At 33.8% G+C, this 24,987-nt stretch overlaps 1 protein-coding gene across 2 annotated transcripts in view; it reads left to right on the plus strand.

Annotated features, from left to right (window-relative positions):
* The first annotated feature begins 1,962 nt into the window (after window positions 1-1,962).
* Window positions 1,963-24,987, plus strand: part of CDC16 (cell division cycle 16) — a 51,905-nt gene continuing 28,880 nt past the window's right edge. The window contains exons 1-9 of one of the 2 annotated variants that reach the window (XM_003765702.4): window positions 1,963-2,087; window positions 3,967-4,021; window positions 4,124-4,221; window positions 9,823-9,861; window positions 10,251-10,391; window positions 12,765-12,924; window positions 13,936-14,027; window positions 15,737-15,870; window positions 16,328-16,407. In XM_003765702.4, the coding sequence (XP_003765750.1) occupies window positions 2,040-2,087; window positions 3,967-4,021; window positions 4,124-4,221; window positions 9,823-9,861; window positions 10,251-10,391; window positions 12,765-12,924; window positions 13,936-14,027; window positions 15,737-15,870; window positions 16,328-16,407 (847 nt within the window). In that variant the 5' untranslated portion in view covers window positions 1,963-2,039. Of the gene's footprint in view, window positions 2,088-3,966; window positions 4,022-4,123; window positions 4,222-9,822; window positions 9,862-10,250; window positions 10,392-12,764; window positions 12,925-13,935; window positions 14,028-15,736; window positions 15,871-16,327; window positions 16,408-24,987 lie in introns of those variants that run through there. The other variant, XM_012546208.3, reaches the window with a different exon arrangement.

Genomic DNA, 24,987 nt, shown 5'->3' on the forward strand with positions numbered 1-24,987 from the left:
AACGAATCCAACCATTTTGGAGAGTACTTTGGAACTATGCTCAAAAAGTTATCAAACTGTGCATACCCTTTGATCCAGCAGTGTTACTACTGGGCTTATATCCCAAAGAGATTATAAAGAAGGGAAAGGGACCTGTATGTGCACGAATGTTTGTGGCAGCCCTCTTTGTAGTGGCTAGAAACTGGAAACTGAATGGATGTCCATCAGTTGGAGAATGGCTGAATAAATTATGGTATATGAATATTATGGAATATTACTGTTCTGTAAGAAATAACCAACAGGATGATTTCAGAAAGACCTGGAGAGACTTACACGAACTGATGCTGAGTGAAATGAGCAGGACCAGGAGATCATTATATACTTCAACAACAATACTATATGATGACCAGTTCTGATGGACCAGGCCATCCTCAGCAACGAGATCAACCAAATCATTTCTAATGGAGCAGTAATGAACTGAACTAGCTATGCCCAGAAAAAGAACTCTGGGAGATGACTAAAAACCATTACATTGAATTCCCAATCCCTATATTTATGCCCACCTGCATTTTTGATTTCCTTCACAAGCTAATTGTACAATATTTCAGAGTCTGATTCTTTTTGTACAGCAAAATAACGTTTTGGTCATGTATACTTATTGTGTATCTAATTTATATTTTAATATATTTAACATCTACTGGTCATCCTGCCATCTGGGGGAGAGGGTGGGGGGTAAGAGGTGAAAAATTGGAACAAGAGGTTTGGCAATTGTTAATGCTGTAAAGTTACCCATGCATATATCCTGTAAATAAAAGGCTATTAAATAAAAGAAAAAAAAAAAGATTACTCTAAGGACAATGAAATATTTGTAAAAATGCTTGCAAATCTCAAAGTGCTATATAAATGCTAAATATCGTATTTTTCACTACTTATGTGCAATTTTTTTTTTTTTTTTTTTTTGATCTGGAAGCTTTGGACTTAGCTGAGCTTGGACCTCTGCTTTTAGAAAAAGCACTGATTTCATATGGGAAAGCTAGTGAGAGGAGTATCTTATCTCTTTGCACGCACCCTAGTCACAGTTAGTTCCTTTGTAACATCTCTAAAACTTGCCCTTTCCTTTTTATTCCCACTGCTCCCACTCTAGTCCAGATCTTCATCACGATTGCAATAACGCTTTCTTTCAGTGTAACAAATCTTGCTTATTCCTGCCTGATAAATCTCCCTCCAACGTTTTGTAGGTCACTCTCCTCCCATTCACCACTCTAACGTCTCAAAACCTCAGGGCAGCATCCCTTTTTTCCTTCCATTTCTAAGGAAGAGGCGGTACTTCCACTGGATTACCAGCAAGGATGAGAGATTACTCGTAAAGGCCCTTCTAGCCGCTTTTACAGATGAGGGAATTTACTTCCCTAACATCACATCACCAGCAGGTCCACAAGCATTTATTTACTCCAACGTATAAAGTGTGCCGGGGACAATAGGGAATTGTGTGTGTGCCCGAATACAAAGGGAAAAAAAAAAAAAAAAAAAAAAAAAGGCAAGCCAGTCCCTCCTCCTCTTCGTTACGTCATAAACCCCGCCCTCCACTTTCTCTGCTTCGGTCCTCAGCCACTACCCCCTCCCCCGTTCTCCAGATCGGTGGTGGGGCAGTCGGGAAGGTCTTGGAGCCGTCCTTCCGAGCTGCATTTCCCCGGGGGATTGTTTCAAGGCGGGGGACGCCTTTTTCCGTTACACTCCGGGGCAGGCCCGTAGGGCAGAGCCGCAAGGCTCCGGCGGCCGGCTGGAGGCTTGCGGAGAGCGCGTGGAAGTTCCAGAGCGTTCTGGGACCGGGACCGGAACCGGGGCGGGTGGGGGAGAGTTGAGGGAGCGAATCCGTTTACCCCGAGAGGGCAGCGCGAGGCTGCGGCAACACGCAGGACACGCTTCTCTCATCGGTTGCGCCCCGCCCCCTCTCCGCGCCGGCCCCCGTATTCCGCACTCCCCGCGCCTCTTCCTCTTCCTCCGCCCCCCTCCCCTACCTCTCCCTAGTGCGCAGGCGCCGGCCCAGTCCCCGCGAGAAGATGAACTTGGAGCGGCTGCGGAAGCGCGTACGCCAGTACATAGACCAGGTGTGTGAGAGACTGTGTGAGTGTGATTAAGTGTGTGGAAACATTTTCTAAGGAGGGCTACTCACGAGACCCCATTCTGGGTCTGGGCCGCGGAAAAGCGGGGTCCTGAGCCCGGGAGGGGAACCTGTTGTGTGCGCGGCCGGGCGAGTGTCAGGCCCGAGCAGAAGTTTAGGCCCCAAAACGGGGAGAGGAAGGGCCGTGAGAGCGGAGTCTATGAAGGATGTGGACTTCACCTCTTGCCCCGAATCCTCTGACGCTTGTTTTTTTTTTTTTTTCCTGGTAAAAATGTCGCCAGGTTTCTGTGGTCCTTTTCCCCCTATCCACGCCCCGAGGGCTGCTGCTTCTTGGGGTTCAAGAGAAACCGTTTTGCCTTGGGAAAAGCGGGATCTTTCCCTCGCTGAAGCTCTCTCGGCCCCACTGTCTCTTCCTTTAGACGCTAAATCTGTCCTGTCTTGAATTATTATTTAATTTGATATTAAATTATCGAATGTCGTTATGGAGAACGGAAGTTGGTCAACAAATTCAACTAGGCACAAGCTCTGGGCCCAACTCTTAAGTACTGGGGGGGGACAAAGAAAGGCAAAAGTAACACCTCTTTCCCAGGTGTTTACATTCAAAGGACAGCCTTGGTGTTTTTATAGTCCCCTCAAGATCTTGAACTAATCAGGTGATGAACACGTTTTTGTGGGTGATTTCTAAGAAGGGACTTGGGAATCTGGAGCTGATTTAGGTATAAAAGATGCAAGGGATTTGTTTTAGAGAGGACTGTGTTTCTTGGTATTGGAGCACCCTGTATTCTTTTGTTTGTCCTAGTAATATTTAATAGATGAAGATGTGCAGCGAAAAGAAGAATGGATTTATAGTCAGACAACTTGGATTCAAGTCTGCCAGTTATTTGCAGTCATCCTGGACAAGTTACTTTTACCTCTCTAGGACTCAATTGTATCATCTGTCAAATGAGGGGGTTAAACTAGGTGGCTCTCAAAGTCTCTTTTAACAGCTGTGAATCTCTAAAGATCAAATCTTACTCTGTAGGGATGAACTTACTATCTGAAAGAATTTAAAATTTCCATAACACAGTATTTTTTTTTTCATACTGTCTGTTAGTCTTGAGAAAGTACAAATTGTATGTCAATAAATATCCCCAAATCTATAACATTAATTTGAGATATTTTTATCCCAGCCTGTTTTGATAAATCTTTGTTTTCACTTGTTTTTTTTTAAAGAGGCAAATAAAAAATGCTAGTGTAGTAAAGACCATTCTTAATTTATTCCAGCAAACTGAAGTGAAATGGTATCCACTTAAAGCTTATTTAGGGCATATATACTTTTGTCTAACATTTTTAACTCTTGAAAAAATATATTTTAGAATTATCGCATCATAATCCTCAAGTGGTAGTTGAACAGCTCAATTTCTAGATTTCATCAAGAGAAACTGAAATGGAATAGTGACAACCAGGTAAAGATTACATAGGAATAGATACCAGAATTGGGAATAAAACGTATCATATATGCCACTTTTTTAACCCTCTTGTGACTTTGTACTGCCATTTTCATTTTGTATTTCCCAAATACTGTACATGAATTTATACCTGTCTTATTTGATCACTGAAGTTTAGCAAATACTCATAATTTGAATATAATTCTAAAGTTAAAAGCCTAAATACTACAGCCTGACCCTTTTTCAAAGCCTATCATAACTGATTGTCTTGGAGGTCAAAGTATCTTAAAATATTTTTCTGGTATCACAGTAAATCATCTTTAGAGGATGTTCATGACAAATCCATTTTATACTGAATTTTGTTTGTCTTGTAAGGACCATGAAGTTTCTATGAACAGAGTTCTTGAAATAACACTATGATTTCTACTTATTTTGTAGCAACAATATCAAAGTGCTCTATTTTGGGCGGACAAAGTAGCCTCCTTGTCTCATGGTAAGTGACAACTATTACCTTTTATTCAATACCATTCATTGTATATATTTCTATTATAATTTGGGTCCCTACTAGTGTGTATAATATTTTTGCTTGTTTTAGAGGAACCACAAGACATTTATTGGTTGGCCCAGTGTCTTTACCTTACTGCTCAGTATCACAGGGCAGCACATGCCCTTCGCTCACGTAAGCTAGACAAGGTAAGATTTTAAGTTTTGTAATATTTTGCACAAACTAGTATTTCCTATTTGAGCTTTCAAGTTTTATCGATGCTTCTTGTTTTTACATCATAATAATTTCTGAAAAAAACTGTATTCTTCCCTCTCCCTGCCTACTCTTGCAACAATAAAGAAGGAAAAACAATTAAGCAAAATCTGACATATCAATGTCTGAGTATATTAAACATTGCACACACCGATAGTCCCTTTGTTTGTCCTTCATTCTCCAAGAGGACCATGTCATCAGATGATACCATGACATGCAGATGAATTGGATTTAAGTGAGGAAGGACTATACAAAGTCACCAGCCTCACTTTTTCTTCTGTAGCCATCTGGGTCCAATGGCAAAATACATTTTTTTTTTTTAAATTAAAGCTTTTTAGTTTCAAAACAAATGCCTGGATAATTTTTCAACATTGACCTTTGCGAAGCCTTGTGTTCCAAATTTCCCTTCTTTTCCCCACATCCCCTCTTCTAGAAGGCAAGTAATACCGTATATGTTAAATATGTAAAAAAAAAAAAAAAAAGTTAAATCCAATATATGTATACATATTTATTCAATTATCTTGCTGCACAAAAAAAAAATCAGATCAAAAAGGGAAAAAAAATGAGAAAGAAAACAAAATGCAAGCAAACAACAACAAAAATAGTGAAAATGTTATGTTATGATCCATATTCAGTTCCCATAGACCTCTCTTTGGGTGTAGATGACTCTCTTCATCACAAGATCATTGGAATTGGTCTCAATCATCTCATTGTTGAAAAGAGCCACATCCATCAGAATTAATCACAGTATAATCTTGTTGTTGACATGTACATTGATTTCTTAATTCTGCTCATTTACTCAGCATCAGTTCATGTAAGTCTCTCCAGGCCTCTCTGAAATCATCCCGCTGATCTTTCTTATAGAACAATAATATTCCATAACATTCACAAACCATAACTTACTCAGCTATTCTCCAGTTGATGGGCATCCATGCAGTTTCTAGTTTCTTGACACTACAAAAAGGGCTACCATAAACATTTTTGCACATGTGGGTCCCTTTCCCTCCTTACTATTTCTTTGGGATATAAGCCCAGTAGAAACACTGCTGGGTCAATGCACATTTTGATAGCCCTCTAAGCATAGTTCCAAATTGCTCTCCAGAATGGTTGGTTCCGTTCGCAATCCCACCAACAATGTATCAGTGTCCCAGTTTTCTCACTTCTCCTCCAACATTTGTCATTATCTTTTCCTGCCATCTTAGCCAGTCTGAGAGGAGTTAATGGTATCTCAGAGTTGCATTTCTCTGATCAATAGTTATTTGGAGCACCTTCTCATATGATTAGAAATGGTTTCAATTTCTTTATCTGAAAATTGTGTGTCTATATCCTTTGACCACTTATCAATTGGAGAATAGCTTGAATTCTTATAAATTTGAGTCAATTCTTTATAATTTTAGCAATAAGGTCTTTATCAGAATCCTTGAATATAAAAATTTTTCCAATTTATTACTTCCCTTCTAATCTTGTCTGCATTGGTTTTGTTTTTGCAAAAGTTTTTTAACTTAATATAATCAAAATTATCTGTTTTGTTTTGGATAATGAACTCCAGTTCTTCTTTGGCCCAAATTCCTTCCTTCTCCACAGATCTGAGAGGTAAACTATCCTTTGTTCTAGTTATGTCTAGATCATAAACCTGTTTCAACCTTATATTGGTATAGGGTGTTAGATGTGGGTCAGTGCTTAGTTTCTGCCACACTAATTTCTAATTTTCCCAGCAGTTTTTGTCAAATAGTTCTGATCCCCAAAACTGGAGTCTTTGGATTTGTCAAACACTAGATTATTATATGTCACAGGAGTCATCTGCTAGTGACTGCTGGGATTTAATTCTGACCAGTAGAATAGGTTGTGTCATGTAAGAGGATGATAATGATACAAGGAGACTTAGGCAGTTGCAGTGAAAGTCTCTTAAACTTACCTTTGATTGATTTCATCTCTATTTAGAATATATATATTCTTTTTTTTTCCTTTTATTTTATTTTATTTTTTATTATAGCTTTGTTATATGCATGGGTAATTTTACAGCATTGACAATTGCCAAACCTTTTGTTCCAATTTTTCCCCTCCTCCCCGCGATGGCAGGTTGACCAATACATGTTAAATATGTTAAAGTATAAATTACATACAATATAAGTATACATGTCCTAACAGTTATTTTGCTGTACAAAAAGAATTGGACTTTGAAATAGTGTACTATTAGCCTGTGAAGGAAATCAAAAATGCAAGCAGACAAAAATGTAGGGATTGAGAATTCTATGTAATGGTTCAGAGTGCTTTCGCTGGGTATAGCTGGTTCAATTCATTATTGCTCTATTAGAACTGATTTGGTTCATCTCATTGCTGGAGATGGCCAGGTCCATCAGAATTGATCATCATCTAGTACTGTTGTTGAAGTATATAATGATCTCTTGGCCTTGCTCGTTTCACTCAGCGTCAGTTCATATAAGTCTCTCCAGGCCTTTCTGAAATCATCCTGCTAGTCATTTCTTACCGAACAATAATATTCATATACCACAATTTATTCAGCCATTCTTCAATTGATGGGCATCCATTCAGTTTCCAGTTTCTAGCCACTACAAAAAGGGCTGCCACAAATATTCGTGCACATATAGGTCCCTTTCCCTTCTTTAAAATCTCTTTGGGATATAAGCCCAGTAGTATCACTGCTGGATCAAAAGGTATGCATAGTTTGATAACTTTTTGAGCATAGTTCCAAATTGCTCTCCAGAATGGCTGGATGTATTCACAATTCCACCAATAATATATCAATGTCCCTGTTTTCCCACATCCCCTCCAACATTCAGCAGTATCTTTCCCTGTCATTCTAGCCAATCTGACAGGTGTGTAGTGCTATCTCAGAGTTGTCTTAATTTGCATGTCTCTGATTAATAATGACTTGGAGCATCTTTTCATATGGCTAGAAATAGTTTCAATTTCTTTGTCTGAGAATTGTCTGCTTCCTTTGACCATTTATCAATTGGAGAATGGCTTGATTTCTTATAAATTAGAGTCAATTCTCTATATATTTTAGAAATGAGGCCTTTATCAGAACCTATGGCTGTAAAAATATTTTCCCAGTTTATTGCTTCCCTTTTAATCTTGTCTGCATTAGTTTTGTTTGTACAAAAACTTTTCAATTTGATATAATCAAAATTTTCTATTTTGTGATCAGTAATGATCTTTAGTTCTTCTTTGTTCATAAATTCCTTCCTCTTCCACAGGTCTGAGAGGTAAACTATCCTATGCTCTTCCAATTTATTTATAATCTCATTCTTTATGCCTAGGTCATGAACCCATTTTGACTTTAGCTTGGTGTATGGTGTTAAGTGTGGGTCAATGCCTAGTTTCTGCCATACTAATCAGAGTATATATTTTCTAAGCACAGCTGTGGTTATTATTATTTACAGAAAAACATACAGTTTTTCACAAGCAACATCTGCATCATAAAATGAACTCCAAACAGATATCTCTGACTCTCTGGTTATGTCAGTCTTTACTTGAGCTTTTCAGCTCTGCTCAAAGAATAAGATAAAGATTGTATAAATAAATCATTCTTTTAGTCTCTTTAGTGTGCTGTGATTAGCCGCTGTTGGGGCTGGGATTCACAATTTAGGCAGAGGGCTTTGGAAAACCGACTGGCTCCTTTTGGTGCAATCCCCTTTAACTTTTTACAGGCTTTCTAGGTTCCACACTTAAGCAGGGTCCTCAGCAACTGTAGTCATTGACTATTTTATCCTGTGAACCTAATCTATTCCACTGATTGACTACTTTATTTCTTAGTACAAAATGGTTTTGATGACTGCTGCTTTATAATATAGTTTTAGGTCTGGGATAGCTAGACAGTGGCAAAATATTGATCCAGACGATTGGAGATGGCCCTGGATGCAGTGATAGATCTTGGCCTTTGTAAACTAAGGTTGTTAAGAGAGCTCAGTATGATTAAGGCAACACCCCATCAGTGATTGACTAGGTTTAAAAAAAAAAAAAGGTAAAAAAGGCTTCTTTTTTGCTACTACTTTTTAAAAAAAAAAAAATCTATGTGATGATATATGATAGGCTTGGGTGTTCTCAGCAATTCAGTGATTCAGTCTCAGTAAACTTGAATGGAAAACACCATTCACATGAGAACCATGTAGACTGAATATGGATCAACTTGCATTATTTTCCTCATTATTTTTTTTTCATAGTTTTTCCCTTTTATTTGGATTTTTGTCTCTCAATATGACTCATGTGGAAATGTTAAAAATGAATGTACATGTATAATCTAAAAAAAAAAAAAGACTTTTTTTTTAAAGAAAGAACTTTTTGGGAGGGGAAGACCCTTAAGATTTCTGATCAAAACAGAAACAGTTGCTATTTTACATTCACTCTCAGCCATCAGAACCCCAAAAATGACCTAACTAGGCTTGGGTTGGGGCCTAATTTTAGTCAATTAGTGAGAGCCAGAGTAATTCGAGGTTAAGCTATAGTCCTTAGAAAAGAAATCTAGCCTGTAAACCCCAATATATCTTAAGGAGTTTCCATGATCAAAATTTGTTTTCATTTGGGCAGAGCACCTACAGATAAGGGTGTAATACTCTAGATGAACCAAGGGAGAGGAGGGAGAGAAGGAAGAAAAGATGGAAGGATGGTTTCCGTGACTTGCAAGTAAATTGGACTTAAGTGAGATGGAGCTGTGCATAGTCATTGACCTCACTCTCTCCTGAGCTATCTGGGTCCTGTGACAACATATAGATCAGTGGTTCTCAAAGTATGGTCTAGAGAATCCTGGGGATCTCTGAAACCCTTTTCGAGGGTCTACAAATTCAAAAATAGTTTTTATTTCCAATATGGTAAATGTCTATGAATATAACCCAGATAAACAAAAATGCTTTGGAGAGATCCTCAATAATTTTTAATAGGATAAAGATACTGAAAACAAGTTTGAGAACCACTGATATAGATAGATAGTTTTCTACTACTTCAGTGAAAGAAGTGAGATACATTTCTTCACCTCTTTTACAAAGACAAGCTTGGTTATTATAGTTCCATAGGATAAATTTTGGTTTTATTACTCCTATTGTTTATTTTGTAGACGTTATATTATTTCTTCATTCTATTTCACTCTTCCTCAATTCATAACAGCCTTCCCATATTTCTTTTAATTTTTTTATATTCATTTCATTACATTTATACCACAATTTACCACAATACCAGTCAGTGGGCACCTCCTTTATTTCCAGTACATATTTTGAATAGTTGTACTGTTGGAAAAGTCAAAAACAAACTTTTGTTTAATTTATTATTCTCTACCTAATGAAGATATCCAGCTGGCTTTGAAGTTATTAGTGTACTCTTAAAATTTGTTAACTGCTGGCAATTAATAAATCTTGATACTTTTTAGTAAAGAGCAAAATTATTAAATCATTTCAGCTTTTTATAATTGGTGATCATGTTAAAAAGTGGGAAGGAAAGAAATCTGATAGCTCAGCTCAAATCTCCCATATCTGTCATCATTTTCAAATTATTTTGATGGCTTTGTAAACTCATTTCTTTTCTAGTTATATGAAGCCTGTCGATACCTTGCTGCTAGGTGTCATGTAAGTATGTTTTATTATATTTTTTAAATTAAAAGAAAATCATATTTTGAAAAAGTTTAAACAGTAGTATTATTTCTCTAATACCTGCCCTTTCTCTCCATCTCATTTTGTAACAATTTCAGTGATGAGATTTAGCAAGTCATCATAATATTGTTATATCAATGTTCATATAATTATTTTCTTAATATTAGTTTATTGTTGAGTACTTTTATTAATATGGTGCCACATTGCACTTCATCTTCCCATTAATTTCAGAAAGTTGGTATATATTTGAAAAAATTGTTCTGTGGAAAATTTAAATTTGTCCTTTTAAAATTTAGAAAAATATGTATTGGGGCTTTAACAGTCACTCTTGTTTAAACTTTTTGCAATTTCAATTTTCTATATAGTATGCTGCAAAGGAACACCAGCAAGCTCTTGATATTCTTGATATGGAAGAACCAATTAACAAAAGATTATTTGAAAAATACTTGAAAGATGAAAGTGGCCTAAAAGAACCTTCTAATGACTGGGAAATGTCCCAATCTTCAGTAAGTAATGGTTTGGTGGATTTTTTTTTTTCCCAATGATTGTTCTTTTCATTAGAGAAAATATTAATGTCATAGAAATACTATGAAAAAATATTAATGTGTGCCAAAGTACAAAACATATTACATGTTACAAAACAAAATTGCTTCTTTTATATAGTTATAAGCAAATTAATATAGCTATTATATTTTCTATTACCTACTTTACTTACTACTTCTGTTTTTCCTTTTTTTTTTTTTTCCCTTTCTTCTCTCCAGGATAATAGAATGCTTTTATGTCTTAGCAGGCATATTAAAATGTTATTAATATATGCTTAAATTCATCTTCTTGCCTTCCCAGCATATTTTGTTTAATCTTGTTGCCTATGACTTAAATTTTCTTGCTTAATAGTTAATAATAATTTAAATGCCATTTATTCACAACACTACAAGGTAAGTGATGTATTAGTGTCCTCATTTTATGGGTAAAGAAACTAAAATTCAGATAGATTGACTTGCCTATGGTCACACAGAGTCAAATTTGAATCCAGATCTCTTGACTCCACATATAGCATTTTTTTCATCTAACTATATACTTCAGCAGATTTATAGTCTCATCTACATCAAAACTTCTCTATTCAGATTATAACACATCCACACCTCTCATCCTATATATTTCTTATCTGTGTTTTTTCTGTGAATCTTCCATAGATGACCTTTTAATAGACTAGAAGATTTATTTTGAGTTTTTCATTATTTCATGGACACCAGACCAAGACTCTGTTCTCTTTCTCCCTGTTATTCCTCACTCTTAGACATAGGTCTTTTCTAGTCATTTATGTCCTTAATGCTGTTGTTATTTTTATGTTATTTTAAATTATTTTTCATCTAGTTATTATTGTCAATATTCTGCAGCTTACACCAAATGTATTTCTGTTATTTAAATTACTTGCAGTTAAAATTTTTCTAAAAAAACTCGTGTTTTTCAAAATCCTCTTGATTTGTAGTTTATGGTCTTAGTAGCATAAAATATTGCTGTTAAAAAGATTGAGTAATTTCACAAATTCAGCCCCGCAAAATCTATTAGTCAATTCTGAATCTTATTTTATTCTCTCTATCTAAATTCCTATACAACTATATGAGTTGGTATTTTGATTTGGTCAGTGGATCATTTCCATTTGGAAAAAGGTTGGAACATGATTGTAATAGACTTTAAATGCCAAACAAAAGACTACATATTTTATCTTAGAATAGAAGTTAATAATAACCCTTTTTATGTCATAGACTTCTCAGAATAATGTTTTCTTTAAAAATTAATAATTGAAGGAAATGCCAAATTCTAGTTGGAGATTAGGAAAAAAATTTATATCTTAATTTTTACTATCCAAGGTTACAGATGCTTCAAAGATCCTTTGGGAACTGTGAAGCCCAGGTTAAGAATCCTTGGGATAAATTCAAAGAGCAGACTCTTAAGCTTCTTCAGTGGAAGAATAACATGACCTGTGCTTTGGAAATAGCAAGTTGAAAGCTTAGATTTATAAAGAATAGATTGAAAAGGGAAAGACTAGATGCAAAGTAAAAAATTAGACTATCTTTTAGTAGTTCAAGCAAGGGTGGGTATGGTATAAATAAAAAGAAAGAAATGGATGTGAGAGAAGTTTGAAGGTGAAATCATTGTAGCTGACTGGCTCATTTGGGCCAGTATCATAAAGATTTTAAAAAGATGAGAAAATAGACACATGGGTCCATAATTGCAGGTAAACTTAATATTACCTGTTTTGTTTTTGGTAATACTTAATTTATTTTCCTATTCTTTAAAAATTTTCATTTCTTTGAGATGGCTTTTAAAAATGAACATGAATTATGTCACCTTTAGTTCAAATTTCTTTTCACTCTTTTCTACTTTCATCTTCTTACGTGCCATTCTACTTATAGTATATTCACTGCTGAACTGGGCAAAATCCATTTGTGGTAGGTCTTTCTGTTATCTGTCAGAATAAAATTAAAATTATCTTCATGATAATTTTTAAAGTGCACATTTAATGGGCTTTTCTGTAAATCAGGTCACTTTGCCTTGGTAATAAGCTCAATCCCATTGCCAAAGCCTCATTCATCATCTTTGAAATATGTTGCCCATTTGTTATGTGCAAAGAATTGTTTTTATTAGTTTTATAGGAACAAAAACAACATTACTAGCATATTCTTTACTTAGAACATTGAGTATAAATGAAGATTGTCAAAATTGATAAACATATTAAGGTTCAATTAAAGAAACTTCTTAACTTTTGTTTTCTTATTTCTATTACACTATAGTTAATCAGTTAGAAAGAAATTCCATTAGATGTAAAAAACTTTTCAGGCATTTACTCAGGCTCTAATGTGTCGTTTTCCCACCAGATTAAAAGTTCTATTTGCCTTTTGCGAGGAAAGATCTATGATGCTCTAGATAATCGAACCTTAGCAACTTATAGCTACAAAGAAGCCTTGAAGCTTGATGTCTACTGCTTTGAAGCATTTGATCTTTTAACATCACACCACATGCTGACAGCACAAGAAGGTTTGGAAACTAAGGCATTTTTATTCCCTTTTACATACGGAAAATTAAAACTATAGAATTTGTCTTCAGTGTATTTAGCTGAATTTTTTAAAAATGTTTTTATTTTAAATCCACAAAATCATGGAAAGACTTTATAAGATTAAACAACTTAACTATTGGGATATATATAGAGATGACATGATATAGAGAAAAAATACCAGAATAGGAGTGTGATCTGGATTCAGGTCTTAGTTTACATCATTTACTGTTTGACCTTAGACAAATTAGCTCTCTTGAGACTCAGTTTACCTATTTGTGAAATGAGGACAAATCTTAATCTACCTACTTCTAGTGAATATTAGAAGATTTTGGCCAATTAATGGAAACTTTTTAAACTCCCCATTTCAAAACTTCTTAGTATCATTACCTATTCTGTCGTCCTTCCCTCCTATCTCAGAAAAAGTTGTATCCCTACTTCTTACTAATGTAATTCAACTTCCTTCCTGCCACCTCCTGAACCCTTATCTCCTTGAGAATTAAATGAAACAGTAAATTTGAAGTCTTGTAATTTTACAGTACTAATATAAATATATGGCCATTCTCCAAAGAGTAATCAATAAAATAGTATCAAGAGATTTTGATGTGAGTTGAAAAAATTCATAAATGTAGAGCTAGAAGGACCTCATCTAGTCCAATCTCTTCATTTTACAGATGAGAAAACAATTCTTTTTTGAGAGAGCTGGAGCTCAGTATAAAAGAAAATGGTAGTATTTAATTTCCTTACTTTTGTCCTAACTAGAGAAAGGAAACTGAATCATTCTGGGGGCTGGGAAAATTGGTCCTTGCACTTTTCTGCAAGGTGGGGAATGGTCCCGTATATCTTGGTGCTTATTTCTATTTTTACTCCCAGTATATATTGACTCCCCTTTTGAGTGATTCATTATTTAGAGCAAAAATTGTAAGAAACATTTTCTGATTGCTATATATTTTTTCATCAAGATTTTAATCTTCACATTAAAAATTTTTTCATAGAAAAAGAGCTACTTGAATCCCTACCTCTTGGCAAGCAATGCACAGAAGAACAAGAATTGCTGCGTTTTCTTTTTGAGAATAAGTTAAAGAAAGTAAGTAATAGTTAATTTTCATGCCTTTCATTCTGCCTTTCTCTTGTTCAGGAGAATTGCACTCCTCTGTTTTGTTTGAGTCTAAGCATGGAATTAATAATTCTTCATCTCTAAGCATGCATTCTATTCATGGTTAAATTGTGGAAATGAAAATAGTAAGGAAATTTGTCTTGGTATTTGGGAAATCATATTTTAATCCATTTATTAAAAATGAAATTATAATTCAAAACTCTAAAAGGTACTCTGTTGGTCTAAACACAGATATTTTAAAACTAAAATCAGTTTCGGTGCTTGTCCTTGAAAGCTAGATCTCTGACTTAATATTTATGTTCTTTAAATAATTATCCCTTCTTTATCTTTAATCTTTGTCTCTTAGCAAATTGTTGAAATGACATAATGCTGTATTTTTATTGTGTATAAATTATGATGGGAAATTAATATAAAGTATTTTGAATGCTGCATCACTTTTAGGTATCTAAGAGGTTGCTTATTGCATGGAAGGAATAATTAACTAAAATAATAGAATATTACAGCTAAAAAGAACTTACTGATCATTAATCAAATGCTTTCATTTTATATATGAGGAAATTGAAGCCAAAAGAGGTTATTACTTCCTCAAGGCCACATAATATATTTTTATGCTAAAAAAAAAAAGTGAATGCAGCTTTCAAAATATCTGCACTCAATGTTCCACCATGTTTTTTAGTTAGTGATATTATGTGGAAGTTATAAATTTTCAATTCTTCAGTCCTGGAAAATTATATTTTAATTTTTGAGAGAAATTTTTGAGTCTTTGAGTTTTCTCATCCTGGAAAATATTGTCTGCACATGGTAAGAAAAAACTACATACTGTGATCACTATGTTTATCCTATAATTAACCTCCAAACAAGTGAGTAATAATAGGCTCTCTAGTCTGATATTTATAACATCCTTTCCTCTTTTCTGTTGACTTTCTATTGAATTTCTGTTACTATAACTATTATTTGTCTGAGTTGTTTTATGATATATGGGTGTTCTTTACAAGGTCATGTTCTTGTCAATAATAGTGCTCATTATAGACTATGTTTTGAATATCTGAGATAAAAATGTTCCAACCAAAGAACAAAACAACTTTAATATGTATCTGTAAATGGAAATATGAAGGCCAAAGAGGTTTTGAGGTAGTGAAGTAGCTCATTGAAAAGATGACTAGACCTGGAGTCAGAAAGACTCAAATATGACTTCAGATACTTTTTAGTTTTATAATCCTGGATAAATCATTTAATCTCTAACTGCCTCAGTTTCCTCACTTATAAAATAAGGATAATAATAGCATCTACCCCTCAGAATTGTGTTGAGGGTGAAATGAAATGTTTTTAAAGTTTCTAATATGGTTTCTGGTGTATAGTAAGCAGTTAATAAATGTTTGTTCTGTTTACCTACACCTTTGTCCTTTTGATTAAAGTAGAAAAATTATTGCTCCAAAAGAGTTTTATTGAAAATATGGAATCTGCAAATTGAAAGGGACCTCAGAAACTACTTTGTGCCATGTTTCATTATTTGTTTTAATGTGAAATTGGTATATTTTGCTCAGTATCTTTTACCCTTTCTGAAATGAAGTATACAAATTTCTAGGGACCCAAATATCCCTAGATGAATACTTTAAAAACTTGGCCAGTTTGATTTTATCATATTCTCAATTTATATAAAAATATTTTCTATGTTTCAGTATAATAAGCCTAGTGAAACTGTCATTCCTGAATCTGTAGATGGTCTGCAGGACAATCTGGATGTGGTAGTATCTTTGGCAGAAAGACATTATTATAACTGTGATTTTAAAATGTGCTACAAGCTGACTTCAGTGTAAGTATCTACAGCCATCTGTTATTTAAGGCCCTTTCTTTGGTGTTTTCTCATTTGGTTATTATTCAATTAACCTTCACTATACAGTATTCTCCTGAGATATGAAAGAATAAATTCAAAGATGAAGATGTTTCTTCAAATCTTAGATTAGATCAAGTTTAGATTATGTCAGTGTTTAAATTGTTACACATTAAAAGACTCTTTAAATATTACTAGTAGTTATTTTTTTCCAACTTTAATCCTGCTGATTAGTTCATATTTCTTTAATATTTTCCTCTATTTGATTTTCCTGTATTTGCTCTACTTGGGACAAATCATTTAGTGATTGTTTGAACTAGACTTAAATTACAAATAAATATAGTCACCCTTGTATGACTTTATGTGTTAATGATAATTTGTCAGAATGAGTATTTTATTCTACTTCTAGAATAGTAATACTTAGTACTTTGACTTTCAGAGTAATGGAAAAAGATCCTTTCCATGCAAATTGTTTACCTGTCCATATAGGGACTCTTGTGGAACTGAATAAAGCAAATGGTAAGAACTTTATTTTTAAACTAAAATGGTAATTAAAGTTGCATAAGAATTTTATTAGGGGAGGGGAGTAGAGAAGAGAAAATTACAACTTAATCAGGCTATATTAATCTTTTAAAGTCACAAGATTTCTTGAAATCCTGAAATTTAGTCATACAAACAAACCCCTCAGTAACAGAGTGTTCTGGTAGCAAGAAGTATAAAATAAAGAAAACTGAAGAAAATTATGTAATAAGTTGAAAATAGCATTGGAAAATTAAAAAAAAAATTGTTAATGTGTCTGTAGTAAAATTGTGTTTCAGCATAGGGAGTCAAAGACTAGAAATTTCAAAAAATGTCAAGAAAAAAAAAAAGGAACCTCAAATCATCTTAGTTTTACCTGTATCTGTGCAGGAATGTTCTCTGTAACATTGCATAAACGTAAACTCAGCTTGGAACAACCACTTCTTAACCAAACAAATAGCCATACCCACACACTAGCATTCTATTACATATATTGTTAACCCAACTCAGGCATGCATTTAAAGGAAAGATTAAAAGGAATAAAAGGAATCCGGCAAACAAAAAACCCCACCTGTTTGCCAAAAACATCACCTCCAGCATTTACCAGTATTGGAGGCACTGCCTGCCTGGTGAGTTATAACTTTATGGCTGTGGTATCCTGACTGGGGAAAGATAGCATAATCACTTGTCTCTTAAATAGGGATTAATATGAATGGCATAATGAGGATTTAACTGTCTCTTATTCCCCATCAGTGAAATTGACCTTCATGTGTGGAGGTGGGAATATAATACTAATACTTAACTTTTTTCTAATTACACATAAAAACAATTTTTAACATTTGTTTTTTTTAAATTTTGAGCTCCAAATTTTCTCCTTTTCTCTCCCTGACATAGCAAGCAATTTGATATAAGATATACATGTACAGTCATATAAAATATATTTCTATATTAATCATTTTATTAAAATAGAAAATAAAATAAAAAATATAGGCCAAAAAAAAAAAAAAAAACCCTGGGGAAAAAATAAAGTAATTTTATTCTTTGATCTGCATTCAGATTCTGTTCTTTCTCTGGAAGTAGGTAGAATTTGTCATCCTAGTCCTTTGGAATTGTTTTAGATTATTATATTGCTGGGGAAACTAAGTTATTCACAATTGATTCTCTTACAACATTGCTGTTATTGCATACAGTGTTCCTTTAGTTTTGCTCACTCATTTCATATCAGTTAATTCTCTCCAGGTTTTTCATAACTCCTCAGTTCTTATAGCACAATTGTATTCCATCCCAATCATGTACCACAGCTTGTTTAGCCATTCTCCAGTTGATAAGCATCTTCTCAATTTCCAATTCTTTGCCACCACAAAAAGAACTGCTATAAATATTTTTGTACATATAGATCCTTTTTCTTCTTCTTTTTTTTTTTTTCTTCAGTCTCTTTAGGATACAGACCTAATAGTGGCATTGCTCGATGAAAGGGTTTGCCCTTTGGACATAATTTTAAAATGCCCTTCATAATGGTTGGATGAATATACAATTTCACCAAGAGTACACCAGTGTCCCAATTTTCTCATATTTATGATTTACCTTTTTTGTCATATTAGCTAGTCTTATAGTTGTGAGGTGACAACTCATAGTTGCTTTAATTTGCATTTCTCTAATCAACAGTGATTAGAGCAGTTTTGTAAATAACTAGATATTTTGAATTCTTATGATAACTGCCTATTTATGTTCTTTGACCATTTATCACTGGGAGAATGACTTATTCTTATGAATTTGATTCAGCTCTCTTTATATTGAGAAATGATGTTTCCCCCCATTTTCTGCTTTCCTTATAATCTTGGCTGTATTGATTTTGCTGGTTCAAAATCAATTTTTAATTTAATGGAATCAGTAATCTACTTTGTATTCTGTAAAGCTTTCTCTTTTTTAGTCATAAATTCTTCTCTTATCCATAGATCTGACTGGCAAAATATTCCATGCTCCCCTAATTAGTTTATGGTTTCTTCAAAATTGCATTCTAGTTTTCCTAGCACTGTTTTTGTCAAATAATGAATTCTAAATGCCAGATTACTGTGGTCATTATTTTCTGTATTTTGTGTATCCAATCTATTCTATCTTGTGTACCACTCTCTTAGCCAATACTAGATTATTTGGTAACTACCACTTTGTAAGTCATTTTGAGATCTGTTATATCTAAGGCACTTTCATTCATCCTTTTTTCATTTATTTTTTTGGATATTTTTGACCTTTTGTCCTTCCAAATAATTTTTTTTCAAGCTCTATAAAAATAATTTTTGGTAGTTTAGTATGATCCTGAATGAGTAAATTAATTGTTATTTTTATTATACTGGCTTGGTCTACTCCTGAGGAGTTAATATTTTTCCAGTTGTTCAGATGTGACTTTATTGATATGAAAACTTTTGTAATTTTGTTCATATAGTTTCTGGATTTTTCTTAGGAGGTAGACTCCCCAAGTATTCTATATTTTCTTCAGTTACTTTAAAAGAAAGTCTCTTTTTGTCTCTTGCTGCTGAACTTTGTTGGTAACATGTAGAAATAATGATCTGGATTTATTTTAAGTCCTGCAACCTTGTTAACCCTAATTATTTCAGTTAATTTTTCAATTGATTTCTCTAGGAGTTTTCAAGTATTCCATACATAATATCTTCTAAAAATAGTGATTGTTTTGTTTCCTTATTGGGAATTGTAATTCTACTTCTTTTTCTTTTCTTATTTCTATTGCAATACTGAATAATAATAGTTCTGATAGGCATTCTTTCTTGTCTCCTGATCTTATTGTGAGGGCTTCTAGCTTATCCTTGCTACAAATAATGCTAACTGATGGCTTTAGATAAGTATTATTTGTAATTTTCAGGAAAGCTCCATTTATTTCTGTGCTTTCTAGTGTTTTTAATAGAAATAAGTTGTATTTTGTCAAAAAGCTTTTTCTGCAACTTTTGGGATAATAATTGATTTCTGTTGGTTTTATTATTGATATGTTCAATTATGCTGATACTTACTGAAACAGCCCTGCATTTCTGGTATAAATCCTACCTGGTCCTATTGTATGATCTTTGTGATATATTATTATAATTTCCTTGCTATTTTATTTAAAAGTAATTAAAAAAATTTTTGGATCAATATTTGTTAGGGAAATTGGTCCATATTTTTCTTTCTCTGTTTATGCGCTCCTTAGGTCACATATCTTCACTGTATTTATATTGTAGATTCCCTCCTTGTCTGCTTTTCCAAATAATTTATATGATACTGGAATTAATTTTCTTTAAATATTTGGTAGAGTTCACTTTTTAATCTATCTAGTCCTAAGTATTTTTTCCTAAAGGAGTTCATTTATGGCTTGTTCAGTTTTCTTTTTAAAGATGGAGTTATTTAAGTATTCTGTTTTCCTCTTCTCTTATTCAATTTACATTATAAGGAAATCATTGATAAGAAGAAAGTCCTCATATACACCAATATATTTATAGCAGCAGCACTTTTTGTGATAGCAAAGAATTAGAAACAAAGAAGAAGCTCATCAAGTAGAACATGGTTTTTTTTTTTAACTGTACTTGAAATATATTAAATTGTGCTCTGGCCCCTTACCTTTACTCTTCATGTGTCTCTATGCATCAGATATATTTCTTGTAAACAACATTATTGTAGGATTCTGGTTTTTAATCCGCTTTCTATCTATATCTGTTTTATAGGTATCTCATTCTCATTCACAATTATTATGATTATTTATATGTTTTTCTCCTTCCCTTTTGAGTAAGATTCACGTATTACCCACGTATCCCCCTCCTCATTCCCTCTATCTTTCCTGCCAGCAAAACTAGTGAAAAAGGATAGGATGAAAGGAGTTTGCCTCTGACCACTGCCTCCCTGAATTTTCCCTCCTTTCTATAAGTGCTCCTTTATTTTAGCCCTCTCTCCTCCTACTTCACTAAGTGTATGGTATTGTCTCTTTCAGCTAGTGAATAAGATTCTAATATTGCCCACCAACCTCCTTCCATTCCCTCTATCTTTCCCTCCACTGTAAGAACTCTTTTATATGCTGCTTTTATGTAAAAAAAAAAATTTATCCCTTTCTACTTCTCCCTTCCCTCTTCTCCATGTGTGCTCTTCTTTCTCAGCATTTATTTTGCTTTTTTTTGGGGGGGGGGGGCTAACATCCCATAATAGTCAACTCATATCTGTGTCCTTTGTGTATATGCCTTTGAGTTATTAGTATCAGGAATGTAATGCAGGAATGTAAACAGTTTAACCTCATTGAGTCTCTTATAATTTCTCTTTTCTTTTACTTTTTTGTATTTTTCTTGAGTGTTGTATATGAAAATCAGATTTTCTGTTTGGCTCTGGAATCTTTTCATTAGGTTAAATTTTTCATAGCTTAAAAAGTCATCTTTTTCATTTAATATATTCTCCCTCCCATTTAATGTGTGCAGTTCGCATTTTTCTTTGAGGCTTTGTTTGTAACTATTTTGATATTGGTGTCTTCTGAGTTTGTGTGTTGATCTTTTCTCTGTCTCCATAGTAACTTTATAAGATCAGGTTCTTTTTTTTTTTTTTTTTTTTTTTGTGTGTGTGTGTGTGTGTTCACTCATTTTTCCAGTCTTGAGACTGCTCCTGGAATAGAGGAGGCATTATCCCAAACTCCACGTTTTTCACGCTGCTATTTTTAGAGCTAAGTCTGAGAATCAATAAGTTGTTAGTTCTATCAAAGACGGTATGATGTGTGTGAGGTGTGGTTATTGCTTTCCTGGCCTGTGCTTTGGTCTGTGATCAACCATTTTTTCCACAATTGGGACTTGTTCTCTATTCTTCAGCTTCAAGCTATAGTATGCTAGTGCTTTTCCTCACCCTAAGACGGAGCTGGATCCTGAATGGGCATTACAGCAGTCCTGTATGTATCTCCAGCAAAGTATGTGGCCCCTGTAATCTCCTAACCAGTATTTTAATCCCCTTACTATATGTGACCTGAGAACTCTGGAAGCTGCCCCTGCCCATTCATTTGTCCCCATAGCCTTTGCTGGTTTTCTGGGGCTTGATCTGCTAGTGGTTATTGGAACTCCTCCTGCGTTGGACTGCATTGCATTCTTGCCCCAATAAATCAAACCTCTCCTGTTGATCTTCTAAGATTTCTTGGGCTGGAAAATTATTTCATTTGGTCTTTTTCTTGGTTATACTGCTCTTGAATTCATTTTGAGATATTGAGTGCTTGCCTTTCTGATACTGAAACTTGCTGCTTCTTAAAGCAATCCATTCTACTTTTAGATAGCTCTAGTTTCTAGGAAATTTTTTTTTCATATTAATCCAAAATTTGCCTCTGAAACTTGTAGTCATTCTGATTTTACTTTCAGGCAACAACAACAACAAAAAAAAAATAGTATATTTTTAATACATAACAGTTGACTTTGAAAATAGATTGTTTCTCATAAGATTTTTTTTCTCTAGGTGTTGGCCAACATTTATGTGATGGCATTTCTATTACTTTTACCATTCTAATTGCCCTCCAGGATACACTTTTTTTTCCAATTCCCTTTTTCAGATATAGTTTTCACGTATGAACACAGTCCTCAAGACATAGTCTGATCTGCATACCCAACCACATTGAACATTGTGTTTATATGAATGAACATTAAAATAATATTTATTTTTCTCTGATCTATCACAATGACTTCTCTTAGGCTTGTTGAAGACCACTAAAAACATTTGGATCTTTTTGGCATGAGCTCAGAGAAACAGCATTGTGTCACTGAAAGAATGGTGGAATTATGAAATCGAATAACTGGGTAGATGTCTGAGCTTTGTTGTTTACTATTTTTATGATCTTAAGCATATTATTTGACCTACATATGTTTGTTTTCTCACTTGTAACCTGAAAAGGAGGAGTTGCACTAAATGACTTTGTTGAGGTTGGGAAAGGGGGACCCCAAGTCCCAGAACAGTGTCGCGGGGTGTCTCAGAAGAATTTGCAGGCTTGAACCCTTCTAGTCAAGGGGCAAAGTTTTATTGCAATAGTCATTGTAACACCAAAGTGGGCAGAGAAACAGAAGTAAGGAGAGACATTTATCCAGCTTTTAATAATAGAAATGCTAATTATATGCTTTATAGATAGAAAGGAACTTGGTTCTCATTGACCAGATTATTACTAACAGATTATCAGTCAGCAATGAATTGATCTTATTCACTATTGTCTCAGGAGTTTGATCTGAGGCCAGAAACTATCTGACTAAGGAGTGGTCATAATCAGGCAAATTAGAAAAAGGAGTTTCCCAAGGCAGGAAATCTAGAATCGCTGACTTCTTGCCAGAACAGAAGTCCCTCTCTAAAATCAGGGGGCCACAAAATCATATTACATCAACTTAGGTCCCTTCTAGTTCTAACAGTCTGATTCTGTACTCTGCTTTTAGTGTTTTACTGCGTTTCTGGCCACAAATATAAGATTTGACATTTTTATTTGTCATTATTTAATTTCATTTTAATATAGCTCAGATTCATCATTCTAGTATCTCAAAAATCTTTTAAAATCATGATTCTATCATAAAAGTTCAAGGTATTGAGCTTTTCTTACCTTTTACCTGGTAAATTTGAAAAGTCTTCATTCAAGTTACTGTTAAAAATGTTGAACAGAACAGAATCAAGGACTCAGATTGACATTGATCTATAAATCATTGCTCTTTAGCTCAATATTCTTTAGCAACCAAATAGTTCTGAGTCCACCAAACTGTCCTATTATCTGTAGCAAATCATGTCTAAAATGAGGTTATAGAGTATTTTCTTGAATGACTTTTAAAAACCTAGTTTATAATATTCCCCTGACTTGTTACATAAATGATTGAAGTGATTGATATTAGGCCCAACTTGCGAATGGGAAAGTATTGATGTTGCTTTAATTCTTCTTGAGAATGACTTGAGAATGACCCCCAATAAAGTAAGAATTAACATTGACTATATTTAAGGGGGAAATAAGTTACTAATAATTTCCATGTTTATGCCTGAGAACTGCTTCATGTATAAGTTAGCTGACTGTGTTGTTTCATTAGAAGTAATGAGAGTGTTTGGTTAAAATTTTCCATTTTTACGGTCAGGGAAATTTGTATTATGTCTTAATAGTTTGCAAAAGGCAACATTCCTCAGAGATAACTCAAGATGATACGTGATTTTAAACTGGTATACTAAGGAGCATTTTTTAATAGGTGGCATTCTACATAGAGTGCTTTACTTGGAGTGAGGAAGTTTGAGTTTGAATCATGCCTCAGACTCTTAATAGCTGCGTGATTCTATGCAAGTCACTTAAACAACTCTGAGCCCAGTTTCTTCATCTGTAAAATGGGAATAATAAGCCCTACCTTGGAGGATTGTGTGAAAGTTAAAGGAAATAACATTTAAATGGCTTTGCAAACTTTAAAGAGTTAGCTAATAAAAAAGTGAAAGGGACCGACGTGCAAAAATGTTTGTATCAGCCCTTTTTGTAGTGGCATAAAACTGGAAATTGAGTGAATATTCATTTGTTGGAGGATGGCTGAATAAGTTATGTTATATGAATGTTATGGAATATTATTGTTCCATAAGAAACAATCAGCAGGATGATTTTAGAAATACCTAGAGAGAGTTAGATGAACTAATGCTAAGTGAGGTGAGTAGAACCAAGAGAACATTGTATACAGCAACAAGATTATATGATGGTCAATTCTGATGGACTTGGTTCTTTACAATAATGAGGTGATTCAGATCAAGAGCCATCTACATCCTGAAAGAAGATGATGGGAACTGAATGTGGATCACAACATAGTTTTTTCACTTTTTTTGTTGTTGTTAGCTTTTTTTTCCCCTCTCCCTTTTTTGATCTGATTTTTTTCTTGTGCAACATGATAATGTGGAAATATGTATAGAAGAATTGTACATGTTTAACATGTCTAGGAAAGGGATAAGAGAAGGGAGGGAGAGAACTTTGGAACACAAGGTTTTGCAAGGGTGAATGTTAAAAACTATCTTTGCATGTATTTTGAAAATAAAAAGCTTTTTAAAAAATAGTTATGTTATTATATAGTATGTAATTTTAAATTTCTTACTCTTCAAAAAAATATATGCACAAAATTCTAGGACATAGTAGTTCTCTGTGAAATAATTTTTGATTTTATTTCATCAAGCTTAATGGTCCATATTAATGAGTATTATCCATAATCAATTGATGTTTATTAAGTATCTTTTATATACCAACCCCTGGGGTAGGTCATAAGGGTTCCTACATGATAGTATGATTATGGAGTTTAATTGGTGGCTAATTACTTTTATTTGGAATTGCACCAAGATTTTTGGTTCCTAAGACTAATGGATGATTATTATACTTTAAAAGTAGGAGAGCCATGTTTGTTAGGCATGGTTTCAAGAGTTAGCAGTTCTTATAACTTTCTCAGCATATAAGGAGGTTTAAACTCCTATATTTAGATTCACAATCTAAATGTTTTTGTTAAACTATATTTGCAATAGTGGAGCCCAAAATGAATTTTAGGTTTATTGAAATTTTTTTATTTTATTGAATTTATTTATTTATTGAAGTTATTTTTTATTTTATTG

The sequence above is a fragment of the Sarcophilus harrisii genome, chromosome 3 (genome assembly GCF_902635505.1).
Source record: "Sarcophilus harrisii chromosome 3, mSarHar1.11, whole genome shotgun sequence".
NCBI lineage: Eukaryota > Metazoa > Chordata > Mammalia > Dasyuromorphia > Dasyuridae > Sarcophilus > Sarcophilus harrisii.